The sequence below is a fragment of the Culex pipiens genome, chromosome 3, assembly GCF_016801865.2.
Source record: "Culex pipiens pallens isolate TS chromosome 3, TS_CPP_V2, whole genome shotgun sequence".
Lineage (NCBI taxonomy): Eukaryota > Metazoa > Arthropoda > Insecta > Diptera > Culicidae > Culex > Culex pipiens.
This window is the reverse complement of record NC_068939.1, coordinates 44,719,845-44,745,389: the sequence shown is the minus strand read 5'-3', so window position 1 is coordinate 44,745,389 and position 25,545 is coordinate 44,719,845. Positions and strand designations below refer to the sequence as shown.

Sequence of the window (25,545 nt, the reverse complement as noted above, 5' to 3'; positions counted from 1 at the left end):
ACTAACGACTTTGGTGTGATTTCTTTGTTTCGTTTCTCGCAGAACTACGAACGTATGAACCTGGCCGATGCTCTAATACCGCGAACCTTCACACAGGGCGAGCGGATCATCAAGCAAGGTAAGCACCGGGGACCGGGCGGCTCCATTCGAAATTCAAGGTCCATTAAGCGAAGAGCATAGTTTATTTACTGATGCCGGGCGGTTCCTGTCTTGGTGTCAGTCAAAAGTTGGTCTGAAATTGATTTATTTACCTTCGCTTCGAACTTAAAGGTTAGTGTTGTTGGGGAAAAACTGGACTCCGGCTGAGTAATGAAAATTAATTATGTGTTTGTTGGAGATTTTTTTTTTCTATTTTTCTTGCTTCTTTGGTTATCTATTTCTGCTCTTTTGTATTTCTATGTAGCTTCAAAAATAATATCGAAAAAAAATCGCTTAATTTTTCGATGACAGAATTAACTTGTGCAACAAGTTGCTGAACGATGATAAAAATCATGTTTTGCATCGGATTTTTTAGTGAAATATTTTTTCCGCTTTAGTTCGGCGTATTGGTCATCTTAAAACCCGAAACAGTGTTGAAAAGAATTACTTTACGATACAATCTACTAAACTGAAAAAGAGAAAGTCATGTACAATGTCCATTGTACATATCGTCATCTTGGGTGACATTTTGCCTGAAATTGGGTCACACAAATTTCAGCATTTTTGTATGACCCAATCTAACCCTTGATGACGGTACTTTTAAATGGTTAAAGCGTCCCTAGCGGCTTCTAGGTAGACCATTGGAAATATTTTCCTAAGTGTCATTCTCTGACAAATCACACGAAATCGGAAATGGTTAGAAGAAAACCTCTTATGTTTATACATCAAAATGTTTGTAATATGGTCCTAAAGCCCTATGCCAGGGGTGCCCAACCTTTTGGCCCTGCGGGCCAGATCTGATTTTTCTAAAGCAGAGGCGGGCCGGAAGATGTGTTTAATTGATTTACTTTTATTTTGTTTTGGACAAAATTGTATTGTAATTGTTCTTGTCGATTGAAATTGAATTCCGACACCATAAACTAAAAAAAAATATCAAAATTTCGTCGTTGCAAGTTTTTATTCAAGTTTGAAAAATCAACAATAGGGGAAATCTACCCATTTTAATCCTAATAAGCGGTCGTGTTTGAATGATGCTGGATAATCTAGAGTCTCCCTTGAATTTTACTAAAACCAAGTACACCAACGAGTAGAGCAAGTTTTTGTGAACATTTCTGTTTATTTTCACTTTCACTAAAAGTTATTCTATTTCTTTACCAAACATTTAACAAAAAAAAATTCCCAAGGGTATTCTAATCGAGGCGAATGCATTGGGCCACGCCCATTTTTCTAATATCGGCTTAGTTCTTTTTTCTTCCAACACTCTGTCGAGTGTTGCCATTTCCGCTGACAGTTCAAACGAACACTCACGAAAAGTGGCATTTATAGGGAAAGTTTCCTGGCATCGCTGGCTGTGCTGCTGGTGGTGTTGACGGCCAGCCTTTGTTCTTTTTTGCCTTCGTCTCTCGCTCGGTTTTCTTCAGCCTTCGAGTGGAATGCAAAGTGAAAATTGAAACGTCAAACGACTTGGCGCGTTTGTTTTTTTGATGGCGCTTGCTAATTTATTACCTTTTTCGGGATTATTCTTCAAGTGAGTGCCTTACTAATGATCAAAAGAACATGTTGCCGGTAGTTGGAAGCAATTTCATATCTTAAGCGCCGTGAAAAAGTAAGCGAAAGTGAAAAGTTAATTTTGGCGATATTCATTAAGCGTTTGAGGGATTCTCGTGTGTGTCACTGTGTGTGCCAACAAAATGATGAGAAGTGGTCTCGCAAAATACAAATTATGATCAAAAGTGCATTAAATGTGATCTTTTTGGCCAGTAAGTGGCATACATTTGCGTGCTTACTCGAGGCGGTGCTGTTGCTGGTAAGTTTATAGCCCAAATAGTATTTTTGGAGCTTTAATCGAGCATCAAACTCTCCATATGACGAAGATAGGTGTTTGATTGGAAAGGGTAGATTTCCCCTACAAGATAAAAAATTTTAAAACGAAATTTGGATTCAAATCTTCTCTACGAAAAAACTATTTTTGCGTTGTTGTGCACCTTTATTCAAATATTTTACAAAACATTTTAAAATTATTTTAAAGACATGAAATTTAAAAAAAGTGCATACTGCTATCTAATTTCTTGACTTCTTTAAATTGTTTTTTAATTTTTTTAAATATTTGCAGCGATCTTTATTTTCAATATGATTAATTTGCCTTTTTTAAGCTATTTCCCAGCAAAACTTTATCATTGAAAAGTTGCTCTGAAAAAATAATAATAATTAATCAAAATCCTCAAAAAAGAAACAATTGAATTAGAAATAAAAACAGCCAAAACTTTAAGAAATTAGAATTCAGTGTCTTTTGCAATCTTTTTGCATATTTTTCAAGTTTAATAATTAATTCTTATAACATCAATATTGAAATAATAAGAATTAAATTCAAACATAAAGAATGTTTAGATGTGAAATAAAATCATTTCAAAAAATACAAAGGCATAATCCTAACAAACGTTGAATTAGTAACATTGTATGTCAAAAGCAAAATAAACAAATAATTGTTTTGTTATAATATCTTTTTTATTGTTTCCATTGATTTTTTTTTATTTAGACACTCAATTAATTTATTGAATATTTTATGAAGGGCCGGTCATAGAACCATTTTGAAAAGCAGTCGCGAGCCGGATGAAATGGCTTCACGGGCCGGATCCGGCCCGCGGGCCGGACGTTGGGCAGGCCTGCTATGCCAATGTTTATGTACTACGGTTAAAACACGATTAAAAATCATTTCTGATTTGCTAAATAAATAAATTGACAAGACAACATTTTACGATGGATCAACTATGGTCCCCTTGGAACGAGCTGTCAAGTAGGATACTTTCTGTCAAGGACCGCGAGGTTATTTTTAAAGAATTAAATCAAAAATCTTTTTCAATCCTTTGCGGTTGTACAGAAAAATTCCTCAGAAAAATATGGTTTATCGTTGTGATTAATAATATCAGAAATTTATGCTTAATTTTAGGAGCCAATTGGTTCCTAAAATGAAGCTGGAAACACAACCTTTCACAACTATAATTTTTTTTTTAAACTAACCTCGCGGCCCTTCTTGTTAGAAAAGGTCCTACTTGACAGCTCGTTTCAAGGGGACCATAGTTGATCCATCGAAAAAATGTTGTCTTGTCAATTTATTTTTTTACATTGAAATGAAAAAAGTGATCAGAAATGGTTTTTAATCGTGTTTTTTACCGTTGCACATAAAATTTAACATAGGGCTTTAGAACCCAATTGTCTGTTCTAAAACATTGATACACACTAAGAAATAACCCGACAGAAACACGAAGTTTTAAAATGAAAATGTTTTTTCTAAATGAAAAAATACTCTTCTGGGTTATTGCAGATTCGAAAACTACATTAAATTTCCAATGACATGTCCCAATTTATTTTTCAGTCGAGTAGAAACCGGGTGATATTCGAAACTTTAACCATGTAGTTCTAAATTCATGTACGAAAACAACATTACACAATATAACGCTTTCCGGAAACTGTTTTTGGCGCCTCCGGATGTTTTAAAATAGTGGTTTCTACAACTCGTGGTTGCATTGCATTGGTTGCGCTACACAGTTTATTTTAGTTTTCCAGTGAAATCAAAATACCCCGGGTTACAAAACGGTAATAACGATGCAAAACACTTTCAAGGTCTTCTATTTTGCGCTGGAGCTCGGCGAGCAGATGAAAATATGAATTCACAATAGTGTTGCCCCACAGGAGTGATGCGAAATCCCACCCCGACTGGATTGTTGCAAACTGCACAAAAGTTTTCCATGTTACATGAGCGTTCACTCTGAGTGGGGAATTTGTTTATTTGCGTGGGTGTTAAACTTGTGGCAATAATGAGGTCCCGGAACAATTACTGTGGTGTATCATACTCGTTTTGAATAAATATTTTGAATGATTCAATTTATCTGATACTATTTTGAAATATGCATCTCTAATTACGGTGTAATCCCACGTTACTATTGTACCCAGCAAACAATCTCGCCTGTTGAAATCGTTGTGCGTTCCGCGATGAAGGCAATCATGGGATAACCAACTTAATCCAGGTTTTCCTCAGAATCAGATGCTGCTTTTCATCGAAGCTCTCATTGTCGTACATGTTTGTACTAACGTATGTGTACCAGAGTGGTGGCCTGGCCAGGAATAGCACGCTCGCAGGACGAACAAAAACTAATTTGCGCTAAAACTGCCATCCTAAATATAGACACGTATGCAGCGATGCTAATGGTCCACCCCATATGGAATTTTGTGGTCTGAATTTTTCGTTTGCTCGTTTGGAGTAAAGAGTATGCGTCTCCATGGAAAACAAAAGGGACGATTTCGGACGCTGCAACCACTGACTGTCAAAGGTCAAGGATACTTACATATAGCAACGGGGAAAATCTACTACGTGCTATAGGGATAACACTTGAAGAATTTTGTTGGTATCAAAGCAGGCAACACACAAAAAATCATGATGAAGAATTTTCAATGGAATACCCGATTCGAGTGGTAGTTTGACAGTTCGCTCCATAAGAAATACATTGCTCACTACCAATCGCGTCGGGTACTCCATTGTTGAGAGATTTTATCTCTCCTATAACTCACATAGGGGAAATTATCGTATGTTTGGCAGGTTAAGCACTCGCTCCTAACTCCATCCAATTTGCTGATTTTCACTATTTAAACAACTATTTTTGCAAAACTTTTGATAGAAACTTGCTTGCTTATTGAATGTCAAAGTTCTGACCTGCCAACATTAGAGGCACGCTGCAATTAGATGCTGTTCCCCTACATAGTACATAAATTGTAATTGTCTGCTGTTTAATTGGCTTTGTAGAACATTGTTACACTCTGAAAAATAATCCTGCAAAGTTACAAAAAATACGAAATTTTAAATTAAAAAACTTGTTCTAAATGGCAAATTTTGAAAGTACGTAAAATTTCACATCAAACACATGTACCATTTTTTTATAGTTTAGTAACGAAAAATGGCAGAGGTTTTAAAACTGTTTTTGTGTTATTTTTTTTCCATGAAAATTACGTTTTTTTTTCGAAATTCTGAGCACGGCTTCAAATCGGGCGTCCAATTTTACAATTTTTTCCCTTTGACACCAAATTTCCAAATCATCATCATTTCAGGCTGCAAGTTATAACTATAATATATAACAATACAGTCCAGACTCGATTATCCGAAGCCTCGATTATCCGAAGTTTCGATTATCCGAAGTTCGATAATCCGAAGGTTTGTATGGGACTTCGAAAAATCAAATGACGAACCAAAAATTTTTTTTTCGTATTTTTTCATTTTCTTGTTTTTAACATAAAATTTGAGTTCTACGACCCCATTTTAGTCAAATTTGAGTTGTTGATTGCCTTTTAAAAAATAAAATGCATTTTTTCAATATTGCATCACCGCCATTTTGGCCGCCATCTTGGATTTAAAAATTCTAAATAATTTTAGCGTAGTTTAGGGGTCATACCTATGCTCAACAATCAAAAATATGACAACGAAAAAAAAAATTTTTCGTGGTTCGAATATCAGAAGTGAAATTTTTTCGAGGCCTTCGGATAATCGAGACTGGACTGTATATTGAAAAACACGTATTTTTTTCGCATGTTCAAAAATGAAGGGTCCTTTGTCACGAGATATCGAAAAATGGACCTTGGATTTGTAATCAAAGAACAAAATTACTCCTGAGAAAAAATTTCACAATAATGGAAGAGGTTATAGTTTTTTGCTCTTGAAAAAAAAAACTTATTTTTGTAATATTTTTAAGAGTTTTCCATAATTTCAAACTTAAGCATTTAAAAAAAAAAATCTGCATCCAAAAACAATTCATTGAATTTTCAACAAAACGTCGTCCTTTCATAGTTATTTTTTATTTTGTGAATCATAAACAGTCCTTTCCATAGTCCAGCTTAAAAAAAATAAAATATATTTAATATATATAAAACAACTGCGTAAAATGGTTGTATGGAAAAAATTTCATTGAAGTAATTAATTTTCGAATTTTTAATTTTTAAGCATTCGAAAACGTAGGTACCTACCATTAGTTTCTGAAAAATCGCCATTTGAAAATCAAGTTCTATTGGGTGGACACATAAAATATCAAACTTTCTTCATCTTATACTGGCCCATACCAACCCAGAAGAATCAAAAGAGCATTGTTTTGTCTTAGGGAAAAACAGAGGATATTTTATAATATTTTCTAAAACAAAAAAAAATATCAGAAACAGACATAGAGGGAGGGGATCATTAAAAAGAAGTTTAAATATGTATCTCCGTTTTTCGTATACAAAAAACTATTTTTCAAAATATCATAAGGCAATATTGTGGCGAAGTCCGAATCGAAAAAAATAGTAAGCCATTGATTTTTCAAATTTGTTATTTTTGTGTAATCCTGAAGACAACTATTCAAACCGTATCCAGCTGTTAAAAATTATGGACGCACATGGACGGTAAATCATTTTTAATTTTGTTTTAGGAAAAAAGTATCTCAAAATTCTTTTTACACCGTAAAAGTCATGCAACCGTAGTTTTTTTTTTTTTTTTTGTAAAATATCAATAATTTTTTGAAAATATTTTTTTTTTTTAAGTTTGTGTCTATTTTTTATGTGTGGTCCAAAAATTCAAAATTTGTAAAATCTATATATCAAACTCCGAAGCTTCCACTTTTATGTCAAACATGCCAGCAAAATTTGAAAAAAAAATGCCGGACCAAAAATTTTTCAGGAAATAAAGTTATCGATTTCTGAAAAACCTAGATTATACTTGTATTATCCATTTAGAATAGCAACTTCAAATCCATATTTTTTTTTTTTTTTGTAAAGGTCCTATAAGCTATTGTCTTTTATATGTTTATAGGACCTAATCAAAAAAAGTCGAGAAATTTTACTTTAAAAAAACATAGTTTGAAATTTTCAGTTATCTTATTTTCGCAAACATAATAACTGGTTTAAAATGTTCAATTTTTTTTTCAAACTTTTTTCTTCAGGTGACGTCGCCGACGGGATGTACTTCATCGAGCAGGGCAAGGTGTCGATCCGCATCCAGCAGGACGCCGGCGAGGTCGAGGTCTCCAACCTCGAGAAGGGCGGCTACTTTGGCGAGCTGGCCCTCGTCACCCACCGGCCCCGGGCCGCCTCCGCCTACGCCGTCGATAACGTCAAGGTGGCATGTAAGTAGAACGGATTTGGATGGATTTTTTTTTAAATGTTTGCTCTCTATAATTGGACTTTTATAATTGGCCGCTTTTGTAGATTTGTGTTTTTTTAACAGTTTGCATGAAAAAAGTATTTAATTTAAATTAGTAAATCAAAATTAACTTGTTTCCTTAACTTGTTTCTTTTCTAATCTAGTTTTGTTCTTTTTTAACTCTCTTCTTTCTTCCTTAACTTATTCACCCTTATTTTGTTGCACGCACGTTGTTAACTTAATCTTGTTTGCTAACACTTTATGTAACTCTACAATTATCCGTGGCGGCCGAAAAATGGTTTGTATGTTTTGTTGTATAAAATCGTAAATATCGTAAAGTTATCCAAACGGATAGTTTCGAGCGTCTGCTCGGAAAATTGATGGATGTGATGCTGCGCGGAATGAAACACTACCGCTTTGTGGATGAACCCGTTTGGAGGATGATTTTGGAAGCTTGCCGGGAGGAATAATTCACTTATTCAATTTATGAAAACAATTAACAACTTTTAACTTTGGATCAAATTACAAATAAATACAAAGCTTTTTTGCGATTTCTAAGCTAACTAGTTCCACCCTAAGTAGTTAATTCTAACAGTTGAGATCCAACGGAATTCTCCCAGAGTCCAAACATAAATTCTCGTGCCGGTGAAACATTAGTGCTACGTTTTAATGGTGGGCGTGTATCCGCCCAGCGAAAAGTGTAAAAATTACCCCCGAAGAAAGCTCCAAAGTCACCACGTCCAACTCTCCCTTAATCTCCATCGTCCGCCGATCCCTAGAGTGTAAGTCTTTAGTTTAGCTTTTGCGTTTGCTCCTCTTCTCCCTCCTTATGCTGAGCGCGAGCCGTGAGGAAATTAATGTTCAAAATGAGGAAAATTGATTTTCGTGATTTTCTTCGGTCCCCCTCCTCTGCCGAACGTTTAGAGAGATCCTTAACTCTCCCAGGTTTTGCAGGCCCCGAGGGCCATTTGTTCGGTGGGGTTGTTGGCGGCCAACAGTCATGCACAGTGGGACAAATTGTTATTATTACGAATATTTCTATGGTGTTGTATTTTTCCTGTCCTTGGTTCAAATGCAAATGTTCGAATCAAATAATAAAAAGGGCGTTGCAATTATTTTTCAAAGTTTATGTCAAGTTTATTTTTCATTTAGAACAAAATTATTCATTTTAAAATTTCGTGTTTTTTGTAACTTTGCAGGGTTCTTTTTAGAGTTTAGCAATGTTCTACAAAGTTGTAAAACAGAAAAAAACAGGAAAAAACAATGGGGGTTTGTATGTATTCTTGATGAGTTATCAGAATTTAACAAAACAGTTTTTCGAATTTTTAACCCCTAAACTGCCCATGTTGGATGATTTTTATTATCTTATGCTGCTCTAAGCTCCTGTAATAATATTTACCATTTTGTTCTCGAAATCCGAAAATCAACGGCAAGTTTGTATGTCCCATCTGAAAAATGTTTAAATATGAGTCCCATCGTAAAAATGTTCGCATATTTGACCCGCTTGACATTGCTTTGCGTTGAACTCACCTATTTGACCAGTCAAAGGATCATATTTTAACAGGAATGCTCAATCCGTAGACCGTACACCGGTTCCATTCACTTTAAAGTCTTTTATATCACATAAAGCATGAATTTACACACTTTTTAAAACCATTAAAAATTGTAATTTTTCACTCACCATTTGTTTAACCCTCTACAACCTAACCCCGCCTTTAGGCGGGCTTCGATCTAAAAAATCACCAAAAATCAATTTTCCAACCGATTTTTGATCTCTAAAAAGCATTGGAAAGAAGAACTCTTAAAATTTTAGAAAATTTCAGGGTTGGAAGTTTAACTTGTTTTATGTGACTTTGCCAATGTTTTTAAAAATGTAATTTTTTAAGGGGTCAACTTTGGCTGTGTTTTTACTAACATTTTCTATATTTTCAGTAAAAAGAAGTATGCAGTAATTTTTGTAGTGTCCCAGACTATGCCTCTACGCACTTTTTTGCAATTTTAATGAGGATGGTGTTATTCTATAGCAGAAAATGTGAAAAACATGCAAAAAATTGAAAAAGTGACTGTAAAAACGTGAAAAAATTAGATAGGCAAAATGTAATTATATTAGGTTGTAGAATACTGCCCATGTTCGCATAAATGTCCCATATGCAAAAACAGCAAGCTGAGAAAAACGCTAAACAAGTTTGTCCCACACATAAGGCTACGTGTTAAGTTTTCACGAAAAAACTGGATTTCCTCCTGATTTCTAGAACAAAGTACTGGATGTTATACTGCCCATAATTGAAAATTCGGCTATTATGCCAAATCAAGTATTCCGAGAAAAACGCGTTTTAGTGTTTGACACAAAATCTCCGTCAAGGTAATTTCCCATAAGAGTGGCATATTAGCCGTTTGGTTTTTCGCATCGGCAGCCAAGTCTAAACACTATTTCAGTAAAATTCAAGTTCCAGAAGATGCGTTGGAACGTCCTCTACCACCTGGTGCTAATATCTCGTTTTTGCCAAAAGTGGATATTAGCCGTTTTTTCAATGGTGGGCAGTATAGGCTCTTTGAACCAAACTGCATCAATAACTCAAAAGTGACGAAAATGCATATGGGACATTTATGCGATCATGGGCAGAATAGGCCAAATACTACCAAAAACAAACATAAACTAAACAAGATAAATGCAAATTAAAATACTAAAAATAAAACAAGAAAAACATAAAACAAGAGAAGTAAAGTTTTTCGTAGAACAAAAGTTGCTCAAAATGAACACGGGAAAAATAAGAGAGGGTTAAAATTGACATGCTCCGATCGGGCTGGTATGCGAACATTTTGATGGACTATGAAGAAAATGTTCACACACCAGGTCCCATCCTGCGCACATTTTCAAATTGTAAGCAACAAATCAAGACAATTATTAATACAAACTTATCGAAAGCATAAACAAGAGCATTCATGAGATCCCTGTTGATTGAATATGCTATGAAACTTCCAAGCTCGTTTTCTCAACTTGCAGAAAATGCATATGGGACATCTATGCGAACATGGGCAGTAAAACTCAATCGTGTGCCCTTGAAAGTATTTTTTTCGAAAAGTTCAGCTATTTTTGCTTAAGAAACGTACCATGACATTTGATCACTTTGTTCGTGGTTCCCATTTTCATGAACGGTTGCTCATGATTTTGGGAACTCTTTTTTCTCCGTGCACTGACAATGGTTATTGAGTTACAACTTCTGAAAAAAAATACTGAGTGCTGCAAAAAAAAAGTCCAATATTTAGTTAAGAACATCTCAGGAACCAATTTTCTTTTTCAAAAATGAAATGTGCATGAAACTTTCTGATCTTATAGGTAAGACAATATTTTAACCAGACTGGTGACAGTCCATATAGGGTAAACGCTCCATAAACTGGTTGCACAAAATAAGGTATCCAGGCCATTTATGAGTAAATTTGAAAATAAGTTTATTTAAAATTTAGGTTTGTAATTGAAATGATAATTTATTGTCTAGTTATTTATTTATTTTTTGTTAAGACTGAGCCATGCGGTAACGCATCCGCCTCGTAAACGGAAGTTCAGAACCCGGTGCGGACAAATACAACTAGTTATCGTTTCCCTTCTGGATTCGATTTCTAAGTAAAGGAAAAGTATTGTATCGTCACAAGCTGGGCCTTATCTTAACATCTTGCGAAGATGACCCAAGGAATGTTGAAATTTAGCGCTAAAATATGTTAATAATTAACTATAAAAAAAATGCTAACGATTGACTTCGTCCTCAAAAGGCTGGATATTATTTTAATTTATCTAGCCGTTTATTTTATGACAAAATATATTCAAAATTATTCATCAAAAACAAAATTTAAAATAACTTTATACAAAAAAAAACTTTTTTTCAACTGCACATTTGCTGGCATTTTCACCCTTTAGCGTCAGAAGGGTAAAGCGACCAAAGAGCGGGGGCCACGGTCCAACCAATGTGAGTATCGCGGCCCATACATACAATTTGACAATCTTGCCATCAGGCTGATTTTAACATTTTTAAATTCAAGTCTAACTTTTCAAATGGTTAAAATTAAATTGTTTGGTTTGTTACTGTCAAATAAAAAACGTTACTTAATCCACCTTTAGGTGGTTGTTGCCATCTTCACATTCATAAAGTGAATACACTTCACAGCCTCAAAAAAATGTATAAATAACACTTACATTATCAAAATATCTGAGATCCGACCTCATAAACACTGTATTTAAAAAAAACTTAAATACTTATAACTTTTGATAGGGTTGTCAGATTTTCAATGTTTTGGACTCTTTGGAAAGATCTCTTGATTACCCATCCAAAGACAGGTCGCATGGTAGATCTGGACAACGTTTTCATCAAAATATGTGAGATCCGGCCTCTAAAAAGTGTATAAATAACACTTATGTGGTTATAACTTTTGATAGGGTTGTCAGATCTCCAATGTTTTGGGCTCGTTGGAAAGGTATTTTAAATACCTTTCTAAAAATGTATAGCCTGACGGGTTTCCTTACAAAAACCACCCTTTTTACAATCTTCCGAAGTTTAGCTAAAATCGTTTAACTTTGAAGTACTTTTCTAAACTTCATAATATTAACTAGGGTCTTGTGGGACCCCAAGATGGATCCAATGAGACCAAAACGGTCCAAATCTATTCAGCCAGTCCGGAGATAATCATGTGCATATTTTTCGGTGCACGGACTTACAGACATACACACGCACAGACATTTGTTCAGAATTTGGTTCTGAGTCGATAGGTATACGTGAAGATGGGTCTACGAGGTCGAATAAAGAAGTTAATTTTTTGAGTGATTTTATAGCCTTTCCTCATTGAGGTGAGGAAGGTAAAAATATCAAATTATAAGCAAATTTTGATTTTTAACAGCTTTTCATAAAACTTGCATTGTCCTAATTATTGAAATTATTAGGTTTTGAACCCGAATTTTTTTTTAACAAATACATTTTGACAAATTTATGTGACTTTATTCGTTTTGTCTTTACAAAATATGTCAGAAAAGTATAATTTAAAATAAACCAACAAAAAAAAATATTATAAAAAGGCAAGTCAAATTTTTTGTCCCCCATGCATCAACGTAAGACCTATATCCCTTAAAGCTGCGTGCCCAATCTCACTGACCAGGAGACGGATGTGACTCCCGAGACTCGAGATTCGGCTTTCACTGAGCCCCGGCCAGGAGACACACAATAATACGTGGGTTTCCATTTCCAGGGTCATCATTTTTCCGGCTCCGTGTGTCGCCTTTGGTCACGAACGGTTGGCGGGAAGGGGCGCGGAAGGTTTCACTTTCGCTTTATCATCATTACTCATCAATTTTCCCAGTCCACCCACAAAAAAGAAAGAAAACGAAAGAAAGCTGGGATTTTCCTTACCTTCCGTGAGGCCGCAACAGGGGAAAAAGTAAAACGAAAATAAGATGAAGCTTCGCGGCGTCTGCCAAGAAAATGAATGGAAATGGACCTGGGAAAGTTCTTTTTTCCCCACCGGGAGTTTTATCCTTGCCCGAAACGGACGACGATGGCGACGATGATGATCCGCGCTTATGTTGTCTGAGTTGAGTTGAGGTAGTGATTTTTTGGTCCTTGAATTGTTGTCCGCAACAGGCTGATGAAAAGGATGAGGAGGAGTTGGAGCAGCAGCAGCTAAAAAAAAGTGTCACCATTCGACCCAAGACGCGGTGATTTGTGCCTCTTGACAAAGGCCAACCCAAGCTGGAAGGTCGCCGTGGCCCCTTATCAACACGTGGTACAGGATTCAATCGGGCGGAAAATTGTGATTTATTAATTGCCTCTTATAAATCAGAGATTTATGGGGTGCTTGTAGTTTAGTGAAAGGTGTTTTGTCGATCGAATTTCCTTTTATTTTTGTTGAACATGAGAAGAGGAAAATGATTACATCTTGATCAGTCACCTAACTTGTGATAAATTCAGCCTGTTCTTTTTGGGATTGCGAGTAGAAAACATTTTAATGAAACTTTGTACATGCATTCCCTATGTCAAAATAAGTAATTTCCCATCATTAATTTGTGTCTTCGGTCAAGTTGTAGATTATCATTAGGACTTTTTCAGAAAAAATGGGTACACGGGATAAAATCCGATTTTTTATTTAACATTTTTTCACTAAAAGTGAAATTCCCAAAATACGAATGCGAATGCGATGTTAAATTCCCACAATATGTATTTTTCAGTTTTATTATTTTTTCGATGTGTACTAGGGGACTGAAAAAAGACATCTTCTTGTGTTTGTTGGAAAATATGAAAAAAAACCTAAACAAAAAAAATATTAAAAATCATTTGAAAAAATTGCAATTCAATAGAATTAAACTACGCGTTACGAATGGTGCACTGCCCATATTTGTAAATTCGGCTATTATGCCAAATCAAGTATTCCGAGAAAAACGCGTTTTAGTGTTTGTGACAAAATCTCCGTCAAGGCAATTTCCCATAAGAGTGGCATATTAGCCGTTTGGTTTTTCGCAACGGCAGCCAAGTCCAAGCACTATTTCAGTAAAATTCAAGTTCAAGAAGATGCGTTGGAACATCCTGTACCACCTGGTGCTAATATCTCGTTTTTGCCAAAAGTGGATATTAGCCGTTTTTTCAATGGTGGGCAGTGCAATAGGGTGTAATATCAAAATCGATTTTCCAGCACAGCATTATTTTAGTTCCTTTTGGGGTCCTTTTCCATACAAATTTGTATGGGAAAAATCATTTTTTGAATTTTGATATTTAAAAAAACACGTTTCACGCTATATCAAAACCGGATTCATATTCGGATGCTCTGGAATGTGCTCTACAACTTTTCCGAAGAGAGTATGGTGCTAACTTGCTCCTGAAAGAAGATACAGCGTCATCAAAACTCGTCTAATACGTGATTATCGAGCAAAAAACACGTTTTAGACGAGTTTTGAACACGCTGTATCTTTTTTTAGGAGCAAGTTAGCACCATACTCTCTTCGGGAAAGTTGTAGAGCACCTTCCAGTGCATCTAAATATGAATCCGGTTTTAGTACAGCGTGAAATGTAAAATCCACAAATATCAAAATCCAAAAAAAAAAATGGGTTTTCCCATACAAATTTATATGGAAAATTGAATCACTTTGCGCAAAGTGAGGACTAAACCAATCGTTCCCAAACTTTGGGGAGTTGTATAGGACCCCAAAAGGAACTGAAAAATTGCTGGAAAATCGATTTTGATATTACACCCTAATGGGACAGACTCGATTAGAGCGGCAGTTACTTTGAGGCATAAATTTTTAATTTCTTTCCGTTTTTTTAAATACTTCTTAAAGGAAAAGTACCCTTGAAAAAAAAACATATTTTTGAATAGCTGTGAAAATTTCCTACATTTTTTTTTCTTTAGAACTTTGAAAATTTGGCAATTAGCAGCTTCACAAAGGATTCGAATCGATAACAATGATTTTTTTCTAAAGGCCAGTTTGCAATATTTTTAATATTGTTTTCAATAAAAAAATATTTAAAAAAAACTAATTGAACCAAAATATTAAATAGTAAAAATTATTTATTTTTAGACCTTGTAATAACGAACTAGGGGGCAATTACCACCACTAGTTCATTAATTAAAAATTAAATAAAAACCAGAACTTGAGACTCTTGGAGATGAGAGAGAGATGTAAAAATCTGCAACTGCTCACATTTGACGTGGGGAAGGAGAATTGTACCTACCCTTTCACAATCCTGGTTCGATTCAGCAAATCGCTCTGTCCTGGCAAAAAGAATCACAAATATCGTCGCTTTGGTTTATGGAAAAGTCAAGTTTATTGCGTTTTAAGTTGTCCTGATTTATTGTTTTTCGTCGTTTTAAACTAACCTAACCATGTGTGTGTGTGTGTTCGTGTGTTCTAGTGTATCCCGCGGTGGTCGAGTCAAGTCGGAGGATCTTCCTCCGGCCAGGCCTGGCGCAGCAACGGTTTTGGTGTCTTTGGTTTTGTGTTTTTGTCTTGGATAAAAACCTGAGCGTTTAAGTTTTGTTTTAGTACTTGTGCTTTCGTGTCTAGTGGTTAAACAATGAACTCACCGGATGGCCTCCGCCATTGCGCTCTACAGAATTCTCGGGTTGGCGCGCTTTGCCAACTTGGAGGTTCTGGAAAGGAGTTCATTTCTAGCGTTTTGTGCAGATCTTACAATTGATTAATAATTACCACTATTTGTGACACTCCATGCACCACCAACCAAACGACCTCTTTTGACGTTGAGCGCGGTCCTTTGCGTTTAGTTTGGATGGTGAATTGTTGGGACCAACTCCCTGACACTAAATTAACAATAAAAGACACTCTTTAGACACGACTCACATAGTTAAAGACACTAAATTACCATTTTGCCGCTACTGGAATGCTGTTAACATTCAACACTGATTTACAATTTCACTGCACTTTAAATTACAAGACTTTTACAGGTGGGACTAGAATATATGTAACGGATTCTAGTCGGTAGCGGCAAATGAGGACGATTCAAAATGAAGAAGTCCCTTTTATAAAATTTTAAGCTTTTGTTTGCGTATTTCGAACTTGACGCAATAGAGATGTGAGTCGTGCTTGCCGAAGGGATAGCTTGTGTGTTTGTTTTATGTTGTAAAAGTGTAATGGTTAATTACAATATCCTAACTTGTCCCTACGGTTCAGTTTGACAGGATTATGCGAAGCATTGTGACCAGAGATTGTACTACGTACAAGCGATAGGTTACAACCTTTTCAAAAGTTAAGCTTGATAACTAAATATATTCAATGCATTGTAACGTTTTCATTCAATTGGGACTCTGCTAAGCTTTTTTAAATATTTTGCATTTATGGGCCATACAATTCTGGAAAAGACATGAGGTAAACCAGTGATGGAATTCGAGCAAGGAGAAGGAAAGCATTGCTCGCTCGCAAGCGAGGGAGAGAACTTGTAGTACTTTTCTCTTCTCGCTCGCGCTCGCATTTTCGTTCGGGTTCTCGCTCTTGCTGCGAGCGCTCGCGAGAGCCTCGTGCTAGCCGTTCGTCCCAACTTAGCAATTTTTTTTATCAGGCTTATGAATGCGAACCAGGCGATGGTATAAAGGTGTAACTTCAATCGCTGTGTTGTTTTTTTTTGTTCTAACACGTTTTACTTCTCGCTCGCGGGCAATTCTGGCTCGCGAGAAAGCCCGTTCGCGAACGGATGAGAGCACGGGCAATCGGTGAGTTTCTCAAGGCAGCTCGGGACTCGCGGGGAGAACTCGAGAGAGGTTTTTTTTCTCGCGAGAGCGCGAGAATCCCAACACTGAGGTAAACTTTACGAGAATGAAAAGTTTCATAAAATCATTTCTTTTAATTCTAATAATAACACAACTGTTGAAGTGTAAAAAAACATTTTAATATATGTTTTTTTTTCAATATTTTGAAAATTAGGCTTGGAATTTAAAATTTCGCTTTTTTTGCGGAGCAGTTACGTCTTTATTCAATAGCTTAGAGTTGTATCGACGATGCTGTATGTTTTTCACTGAAATCTATTGTGATTTGAGTGAAAAAATTTCACATCACTGAAAATGTGTAAATGTAATTGAATTTTAAAAATTTTGAGATTAATAAAATTTATTTAAAATTTGAATGATTAATTTTAATAAATCTTGATTTCAAAATTTTCAAAATATTTGAAACAAGTGATTAGAAAGTTTTACGAAATATATTTTTTCAATTGAAAATATGATAATTAGTTTCAGAAACTTTGGCATTTGTAAATTGAGTGCTGTGTGAGTGACACTTTAAAAACATAAATTGTATTGTTGTAATTGTATTGCATTTGAGTGGCTGTAGGGGAAATATAACCTTTCTCAAACCATTTCTGTTATCAGCCTATTAGCTTCATTTTGATCATGAATTACAGGATTTAATAAAGTGTTTTTGACTATTCAAAAGCCTTGACATAGAATAAAAAATATATTAAATAAAAAAATTAATGAAAAAATTGTCGTCAAATGCATTAAACACCAGTCCAGCAATTTAGCTATCATTAGTTTTCAAAAATTTAAAATATTGAAGAAACAATATTTTCGTGAAAAAAAACCTTTTTGCAGTACACAGCTAAAAAAGTAGTAATCCAGCTGCGTGTAGAAGGCCTGGGTGTAAAATAAATATTGCATTATTTTATACAATTTTATGTGATTTTACACACTGAAATATGTAGCCCATCAGTATGGGAAACCTAATTGACCGAAATGTCAAGCTCATATATGCGTTTATCCTTACAGCTTTACATCGGTCTGATGGCCGAGCGGGCTAAGGCGCCAGTCCATAACATTTGTGCTGGGTTTGAATCCCGTCGGTTGCAACTTTTTTTTTTGTGTTTGCAATAATTTTACATGCAGTGTGTAATATTAAGTGTTTATTTTGACGAAGGTGATGTGCATGCTTTTGCATGCGATTTTACCATCGGATTTTTTGCTGTGTAATGTACAGTCCAGATTCGATTATCCGAATGCATTGGAAAATTTTTACTTTGGATAATGGAGTCACAAAAAAAATCGTTTGCTTATTTTTTATTTTCGAGCTTAAGAATGACCCCTAAACTTATTTTTATCAAAGATGGAATATTGAAAAAAATAAAATGGAGTCGGAAAACTCGAATTTGGTGTTAAAATTGCGAAAATAAAAAACACGACAAAATTTTATTTTGTCATGATTCATTTAACTTTAAATTTAATATTTAAAATCGTGCCGAACATGGTAAATATGTGAACCACCGCAGGAAAATGCATTTGTAATGGTTTTCGCTTGATTGAGCTACTACTTCCATTAAAATGTTGGCCTAATAAGGCAGGAAAATACATTTTAGATTGTTTTCAGTTGATTACTCGTCTTATAACATAAAAAAATTGAAAAAAAATGTTTTTGCTCCTGATTTTTCAGACCCATTTCGAAGGGGAAAGGGATGAATTTGTAGAAAATTTCCTCAGCTTTTTGACACACATATTTTTCAGAAATTGGCACTATTTAAAAAATAAAAGTGGCTATAACTTGAAAACGACACACCTGTTTATAACAATTTGAGTACTTTTCGATTAAATACTCAAAGCAAAAGATTTTTTTTTAATGGCCGAAAAACTATTTGCCCCCCTTTAATAGATTTAGGCAAAAAATACAAATGAAATCAATTTCTGGTTTTATTGAAAAATTGCTCTGCTAGGTACCGTAAACCGAGGTAACTTTAAAATGAAGGGTTCAACGTTGTTGGTCAGTATGATTCCATACCATCCCGCCTGATTTAATTAGAACTCTTAATTTTGCGGAAAAATCTAAAACCAATCAAAGTGTTGTAGCTATCAATTTCATCGCGTTTTAAGTAGGTATTTAAATCTCTTTTGAGAGTACAGAAATGTTGTTTGTAAAGGTAACAAACAGGAAGACTGTACAATTTCATTGCAGCATTGCACTAATTTGTTCACAATTTCATAATCAACTTTATTACCAACTTGGTTTATGTTCTTTCCTGTGGTACTAAGGTAAGCATCAGCATGTTTCTACTATTTGTATTTATTGTGGAATACTTCTCTCAAATTGGCAGAATTGTGTTTATTTAAATTTAAACTTAGCAAATATCTAGAATTTCATATTTGGCAAAAAAAAAACTAAACTTTCTTCACTTATCTCTCCTCAGTCCTGGACGTGGACGCGTTCGAGCGGCTCCTAGGTCCGTGCATGAACCTGATGAAGCGCAACATTGGCGACTACGAGTCCCAGCTGGTCAAGATCTTCGGCAGCAAGAACAACATCAGCGACATCCGATAAGCGTCGCGACGACCGTTGAACTCGACCAACCAACCAACCAACCAGCAATCGCAGCAGAAGTCTTCTTAACAAGGGAAATTATGTAACAACAACAAAATCAGCAAAACTAACAAAAAAAAATCCAAATCACTCATCAAGCATCACACATTCTACGATTAATAAAAGGAAAAGCCGCCACGTGGTTCGTTTTGGCTTGTGGCACGCCACGGCCACGTGGCCCACGCTAGCCGGCCGGTATTCTTGCGCCCGACGGGGTCCGTGAAAAACGTTTCGGGTTTCCCTTACCATCGGTTCCGGGGCCGACACATTTCTGGGTTTCCACAATTTTTCTTTACCATCTAATATATATCAGCAACAGCAACAGCAGCGTGGCCCAGAAAGTGGAGGTTGTTAGCTCGAGCTAATGCCCGGACACCCCCGGCGATGTTCCGGATGCGGCGGAGCAACTAGACAGGCTGGCCAAACTCTAATCATCGTCATCTTCATACGTGGCTGGATCATCCACCGAGACAAGAAGGAAATAAAATTGTGACGAAGCAGTCAGCCATCATATAATTATTACTAACTTTTATTTTATTGTTTTTGCAAATAAATCGTAGTTTTTAGATTTTTAGAGGAAGAGACGGGATGCGCGCTTTTATCGCAGAGAGAATAAAAATAAAAATAAAACAAAATATTAGAACAAGAATGAACACATTTATATATCAGATTGTATTTGAGCAAGTCAGATAAAAAGGAAAGAATAAAAATCTAAAAAAAAGCATTAAACTAATCGGTGTCGGAGACACGACAAGTCACCACCGCCGCCACCAGCATCAGTTTTCGATTAAACAAAGCATAAACATAAAGAAAGAAAGATTATATGTGTAATGAAACTAATAAATATGAAAAAGCAAACAAAAAAACAACTAGATATTGAAATACACACAAACAAGCAAACACAAGAAACGCAATGTTTCCAGCTCCCCCCTATTTCAGGTAACTGTAAAGTGTTGTGTAACAAATCAAACAAAAAAAAACAAGAAAAATATTTGAAAGCACACACCACAAGCATTAGTAACTGTGTGTTTAAACAAAATAGTGAAAAGTAGTGTGAGACATTTGAAGAAAAAAAAATACAAAAAGGAAAACAAAAAAAAACATAACCGATAACATCAATATCTAAACAACACAGCAGACACGATTATTACTAAATGGTGAAATGAATGGATTTATTAAGAAAAAAAAAACTATGAAGAACTTTTTAGCAAGTATTCGTAAAACAAGCAAAATGCAAAAAAAAACAAAAGCAAACTGTACTAGCAAACTAACTGATCACTGAAAAAATGGAGAAGGTGAAGATTATATGAGACACACATGAAAAGAAAGTAATAAGCAAAAATTAACTTATTTCTGTTATTTATTCGATCATGAGGTAAGCAACAAAAAAAAATACAAAAAAATCATAACTAGCAAAAAGTAACAAAAAATGGTAACAATTTTAAGATAAAACTTTGAGCAGTGTTTAACATAAAATATAAAAGAAGAAAAAAAAAACAATATCACTCTATAAGATATATGAATTGATATGTAAGTAAGTTAAGAAAACAGCAGAGATTTAATTAAGGAAAGTTAAGCAGAGTATATATTTAATAACAAGTAAAAAATCAGATAGCGAGAGAGATCAGCCATTTGAGAATGCATTAAAAAAAACTGATAAATCATAAGACTTTGATGCGGCTCCCAGGTGAGCGAAGGCATGCATGAGAAAAAAGAAAATCATTAGGAAAAAAACAAACGTTTAAACAAAACTGCACAAAGCTAGAAGTTTAGAAAATGCGGAAACTCATCCAGCACTGTTGAGATGAGCGAGAAAAAAAAAGTGAGACATCATATCGCGATCACCGCCTACTACTGAGAGAAACTAAGAAAAAAAAAACTAGACACACGAATTATAGTTTTTTCGCATCTCTTAGGACGCAGTAGGCTTGAACAAAAAATTTCCATTTTGACAGCATCACACAACTAGAAGGAATGACATGCTTTGTTTGTTTTTTTTTAGTGAGGTTGATGAAACAAACGGTTTCAAGTTGTTTTTGAAATTTCCAGATAAAATATGAGAAATTTAAAAAGCTAAGTAATTCTCTACGTTTTTGCAATTTTATCGTGATTTTAAATTTTATATTTTTTTTTTAATTTGGGTGAACAATTGTCCATGCATTCCCGCCGTCAAATGCAGAAATTTTGCATCAATAGTTTATCCAAATAAGTCTTCGTACAATTTTACAGGCTGGTAATACAAAATAGGCGACAAAATTCGAAACTCTGTATATTGAGAAGAGATTTTCTTATCGATTTGGATTGTTGGGCAAAGAAAGAACATTTTTTTCTGAAACAAATTTGCCGCAGACATGAAATCAATCAGAAACTCCCTTCTCAAGATACAGATTTACGAACCTTTCCATGCCCATTTTGTATGATGAGCCCTCAAAATTGTATGGCTTCTTTCGACAAGGAGAATGCATGAACAAAGTTTCTTTCGAATCAAAAACAGTAAGATAAAGTCGATTTGCGAAAACGTAGAGAATTACTCAGCTGAAAAATGAGCGATTTTTGGTTCGTTTGGTTCAACCAACAAAAAAATCTATTTTTTTCCAGTACTGGATTTGCTTGAAGGTACAAACACAGTCAAATTTCGCAAAACAAACTTTAAACTTTTGCAAACGATCAATCACTACTGTTACAACTAAACTAAACCCGATGTGAACCGAACAAAGACAGCAATCGAAAAGAAAACAAAAACTCTCTCTTTCGAGCAGCATATTTCACGGCAAGTTGTAGACTTGCGCGACTCTTTCGTACTTTTTGGAGACATATATATTAGTACATGAGCTTACACATGTGTATTTTTTACCCTGGTAAGACAATATATACAAACAACTATTACAGAAATCTAAAATGTCCCTGCCTCTCCCAGAAAGAAACAAAAATCTACACTGAAAAATACGAAATCTGAGAGGAATACAAGACCTTGCGTTTGTGTGCAACACACACGAACTACAAACAATAGGAACAAATTTCCGACAAAAATAATCAGAAGGACCCTAAAAACACTCTACTTTTTCACTTCTCTGATTAGTTCCAAGAACAGCGAGCTTTTAACAAACCCCCTCTTTTTCCCTTTTCGGCACACTTAGAAAATGCTGGACATTTTCGGTTTCGAGTAAATGTTCTGCTTATTCTTCTAACACCTGCCCTTTGCTTGCGGTTTTAGAAAAAAAATATTTGAGGGAAGATGAACCTGCGTTTCAAAATTACTGTGAGAGAAGTTACTATCATCGGAAAACTGTAGAGCTCACGTTAGGGAAAAGAACAAATTTTGAAACACAACCGATCACGACAGCAGAACAGCGTTACTTTTAATAAATAAATAAAACAACAATTTAATAAAAGTAATAATATTGAAGAAGAAAAACATTGCGCAAGAGGAACAGCAGAACAGCCATAGCTTCGTCTCGAACGAGCAGATTGATTGAAAAAAATTAGGAATGAGAATAAAATGAGTCAAGTTTATTTTTGTTTGTTTGTTATTTAACCGTAAGACGTTTTACTAATTAGTTTGTTTTTTGCTTCCCGTTGGATTAGTTTTAGCAGTCGCGAGCATGCTCGCATTGCCATGTATTTAAAATGAGAAAAACAAAACATATTGAGCATATTAATAATGATAACATTATAAAACATAACTAGAGATAATATCAAGAGAAAAAAAACAACAAAAAAAAGAAGAGAAGAGACAAAAGATACATGTTTTCTTCCCCCCTGCAAACAAAATAAAAAACAACCAATTGAAAGTTGGCGTGTGCGCAGCGTGTCCTAGGTAGATGAATGAATCTAGTTGTTTTACAATAACTCGTTTATTTCTTCCTTTTAATTATATTATTGCCTGCATTGAAACACAAACCACACAGAATGAAAAAAGAAAAAAAAAAGTTAAAAAAAAACACACGCAGATATGATTAATTTTGTTAGTTTGATAAGTTGAGCGGAATTTCAAATGATTGATAAAAAACAGCAGCAGCAGAAAAAAATATGACTAAAAAGATGAAAATGCAAAAAAAGAAACACACACACACACAAAACACAAAAAAGCATACTGTTACTGTCTCGTTATTGAAGGTGTCGTATTAAAGTAGTAAAACCAGAAAGAGGAAATCAAATATAAAAAAAAAACACTTGAAATGGTTGGGTGTTATGTGGTGGGAGTAGAATGAAAGAAAGCCTAACATTTTTTTTAAACACGAAATCGGAAATGGTTGCCCCGATCCCACTTCGATTTTCGAGAAAATTTGTTCTAAAGGGTAACTTTAGTCCCTGATCACAAATCCGAGATTCATTTTCGATAAGGCCGTTGCAAATGTTTGTCAATGTTTATGTCGCCCACCTCCTTTAAAAACCGAAATAGTTTCAGACTTTGGTCCAGTCCAGAAACGCTCAAAGTGACATTTTCAAAATATATGCCCTGAAATGCCCAACTAATGAGCATTTATTTGCGTCCAAGCATCCAGCTATTTATTTTTAGATTTAAAAAAAATATTCGAAAAAAATATTTTTGGAGCTCATGTTGGCTAGGACCACCCCATGGGCCAATACGCACCTCTTAAGAAAAGGGGTCAAGAAATGGCAGAACAAAGGAGAAGGAACGATTTCCTGGGGCTTTTATTCACCCTCTCTGGCTTGCTTTCGCTGCTGCCCATTTAAAATTTTTTTTGACCGGTTCCTTTCGAAGTGCGTAACGGCTTGATTCGAATACATAGACGCTTCGAAACCCGGACACCTCATCTTGTTTTATAAATTATTTGGATATATGTTCGCATAATAAATGTCAAAACTGTGTTATTTGGTGAATTTTAAAATCAACTTTCATTTCAAATTTATTTGGAAGCTGTTGTCGATGCCAAAACAATTAAATAAAGTAAAAATATAAGTTTACGAAAAAAAATGAAACATTTCACTGAAATATTTCATAGGTGTCCGAAACACCGGGAAGGTAAAGCTGAAATTTACGTTTTTATTTTTGATAAGGTCCTATAAAAAACTCTAGATTTGGACCAAAAACATTCATATGGAATTGCCTTATATTATTCAATAATATTGTATGTAGCTGGTGTTATGCTCACTGCGAAAAAAAAATTCCGTCAATACCGCGGTATTTTTAAAACTAATGATTGAAAGGCATTTTAAAACACTTTTTTCATCCAAATGTTGAAACCTAGGCTTGTAATTTCAATTTTTATTTTTTTTATCTTTTCAATCAATCAATCAAAAAATTCCTTTAAAAGTTACAAATTTTCGATTATTTACCTACTTACCAGTTTTGTATGAACAGCTGTTAAAATTTTATGGAGACTGTTTTTAGGTGAACCAATGACACAAAATTACTTTTTTGGTTATAGGAAAGGCCCCAAAGTTTGAGCCAAATCAAAAAATAAAAGTAAAATCCATTTCCGAGTTTGGTGGAAAATTGCTCTATTGAGCAACTTTCTACGAAATCGGCCGATTTCGACCATTTTTATTTTTTGTATATTTTGATTTGGCTCAAACTTTGTGGGGGCCTTTCCTATGACCAAATAAGCTATTTTGTGTCATTGGTTCACCCATACAAGTCTCCATACAATTTTGGTTGCTGTCCATACAAAAATGGTAAGTGAATATTCAAACAGCTGTAACTTTTGAGTGAATTTTCTGATCGATTTGGTGTCTTCGACAAAGTTGTAGGTATTGTTGAGGACAATTGAGAAAAAAATAAGTACACGGATTTTTTATTTTGCAGATTTTTAGTCAACTTTTTTTTTCACTAAAACTCAATTTCCCAAAATACGTATTTTTTGATTTTCGAGATTTTTTGAGCCATAGAGAAACATGGTCAAAAAATCTGCCGCCGAGTTATAATTTTTTGAAAAAATAGTGATTTTTGGAAAAAATCAAAATTTCATGCAAAAACAAATTTGACGTTATTTTTTAATGCAAAATTGAATTTGCAATCGAAAACTTTTTTACACATTTTTTGATAAAGGGTTCCGTTTTCAAGATATAGCCACCGAAAGTTTGATTTTAGCGAAATATTTGCAGTTTTTCGATTTTTTAAAACAGTGACCATGAGTGACCATTTTTAAAAATATTTTTTTTGAAAAGTATTTTTTCAAAATTTATAACTTGGCGGCAGATTTTTTGACCATGTTTCTCTATGGCTCAAAAGTTGCGGATTTTTGTCCCTTAAAACATATTAAAAAATCTCGAAAATAAAAAAAAAAACGTTTTTTGGGAAATTGAGTTTTGGTGAAAAAAAAAGTTTACTAAAAAATCTGCAATTTTTTTTCCGTGTACCTATTTTTTTCTCAATTGTCCTCAACAATACTTACAACTTTGCCGATTGATCAGAAAATTCACTCAAAAGTTACAGCTGTTTGAATATTTACATACCATTTTT

General features: G+C 34.7%; 1 protein-coding gene across 7 annotated transcripts in view; it reads left to right on the top strand.

The window, feature by feature from the left end:
* LOC120429148 (cAMP-dependent protein kinase type II regulatory subunit) overlaps nt 1–22,878 on the top strand; it is a 211,361-nt gene extending 188,483 nt beyond the window's left edge. For 6 of the 7 annotated variants that reach the window (XM_052711082.1, XM_052711083.1, XM_052711084.1 and 3 more), the window contains 3 exons: nt 43–118; nt 7,095–7,277; nt 18,949–22,878. In XM_052711082.1, coding sequence (XP_052567042.1) covers nt 43–118; nt 7,095–7,277; nt 18,949–19,079 — 390 coding nt within the window. In that variant the 3' untranslated portion in view covers nt 19,080–22,878. Of the gene's footprint in view, nt 1–42; nt 119–7,094; nt 7,278–7,633; nt 7,842–18,948 lie in introns of those variants that run through there. The other variant, XM_052711081.1, reaches the window with a different exon arrangement.
* The last annotated feature ends 2,667 nt before the right edge of the window (nt 22,879–25,545 follow it).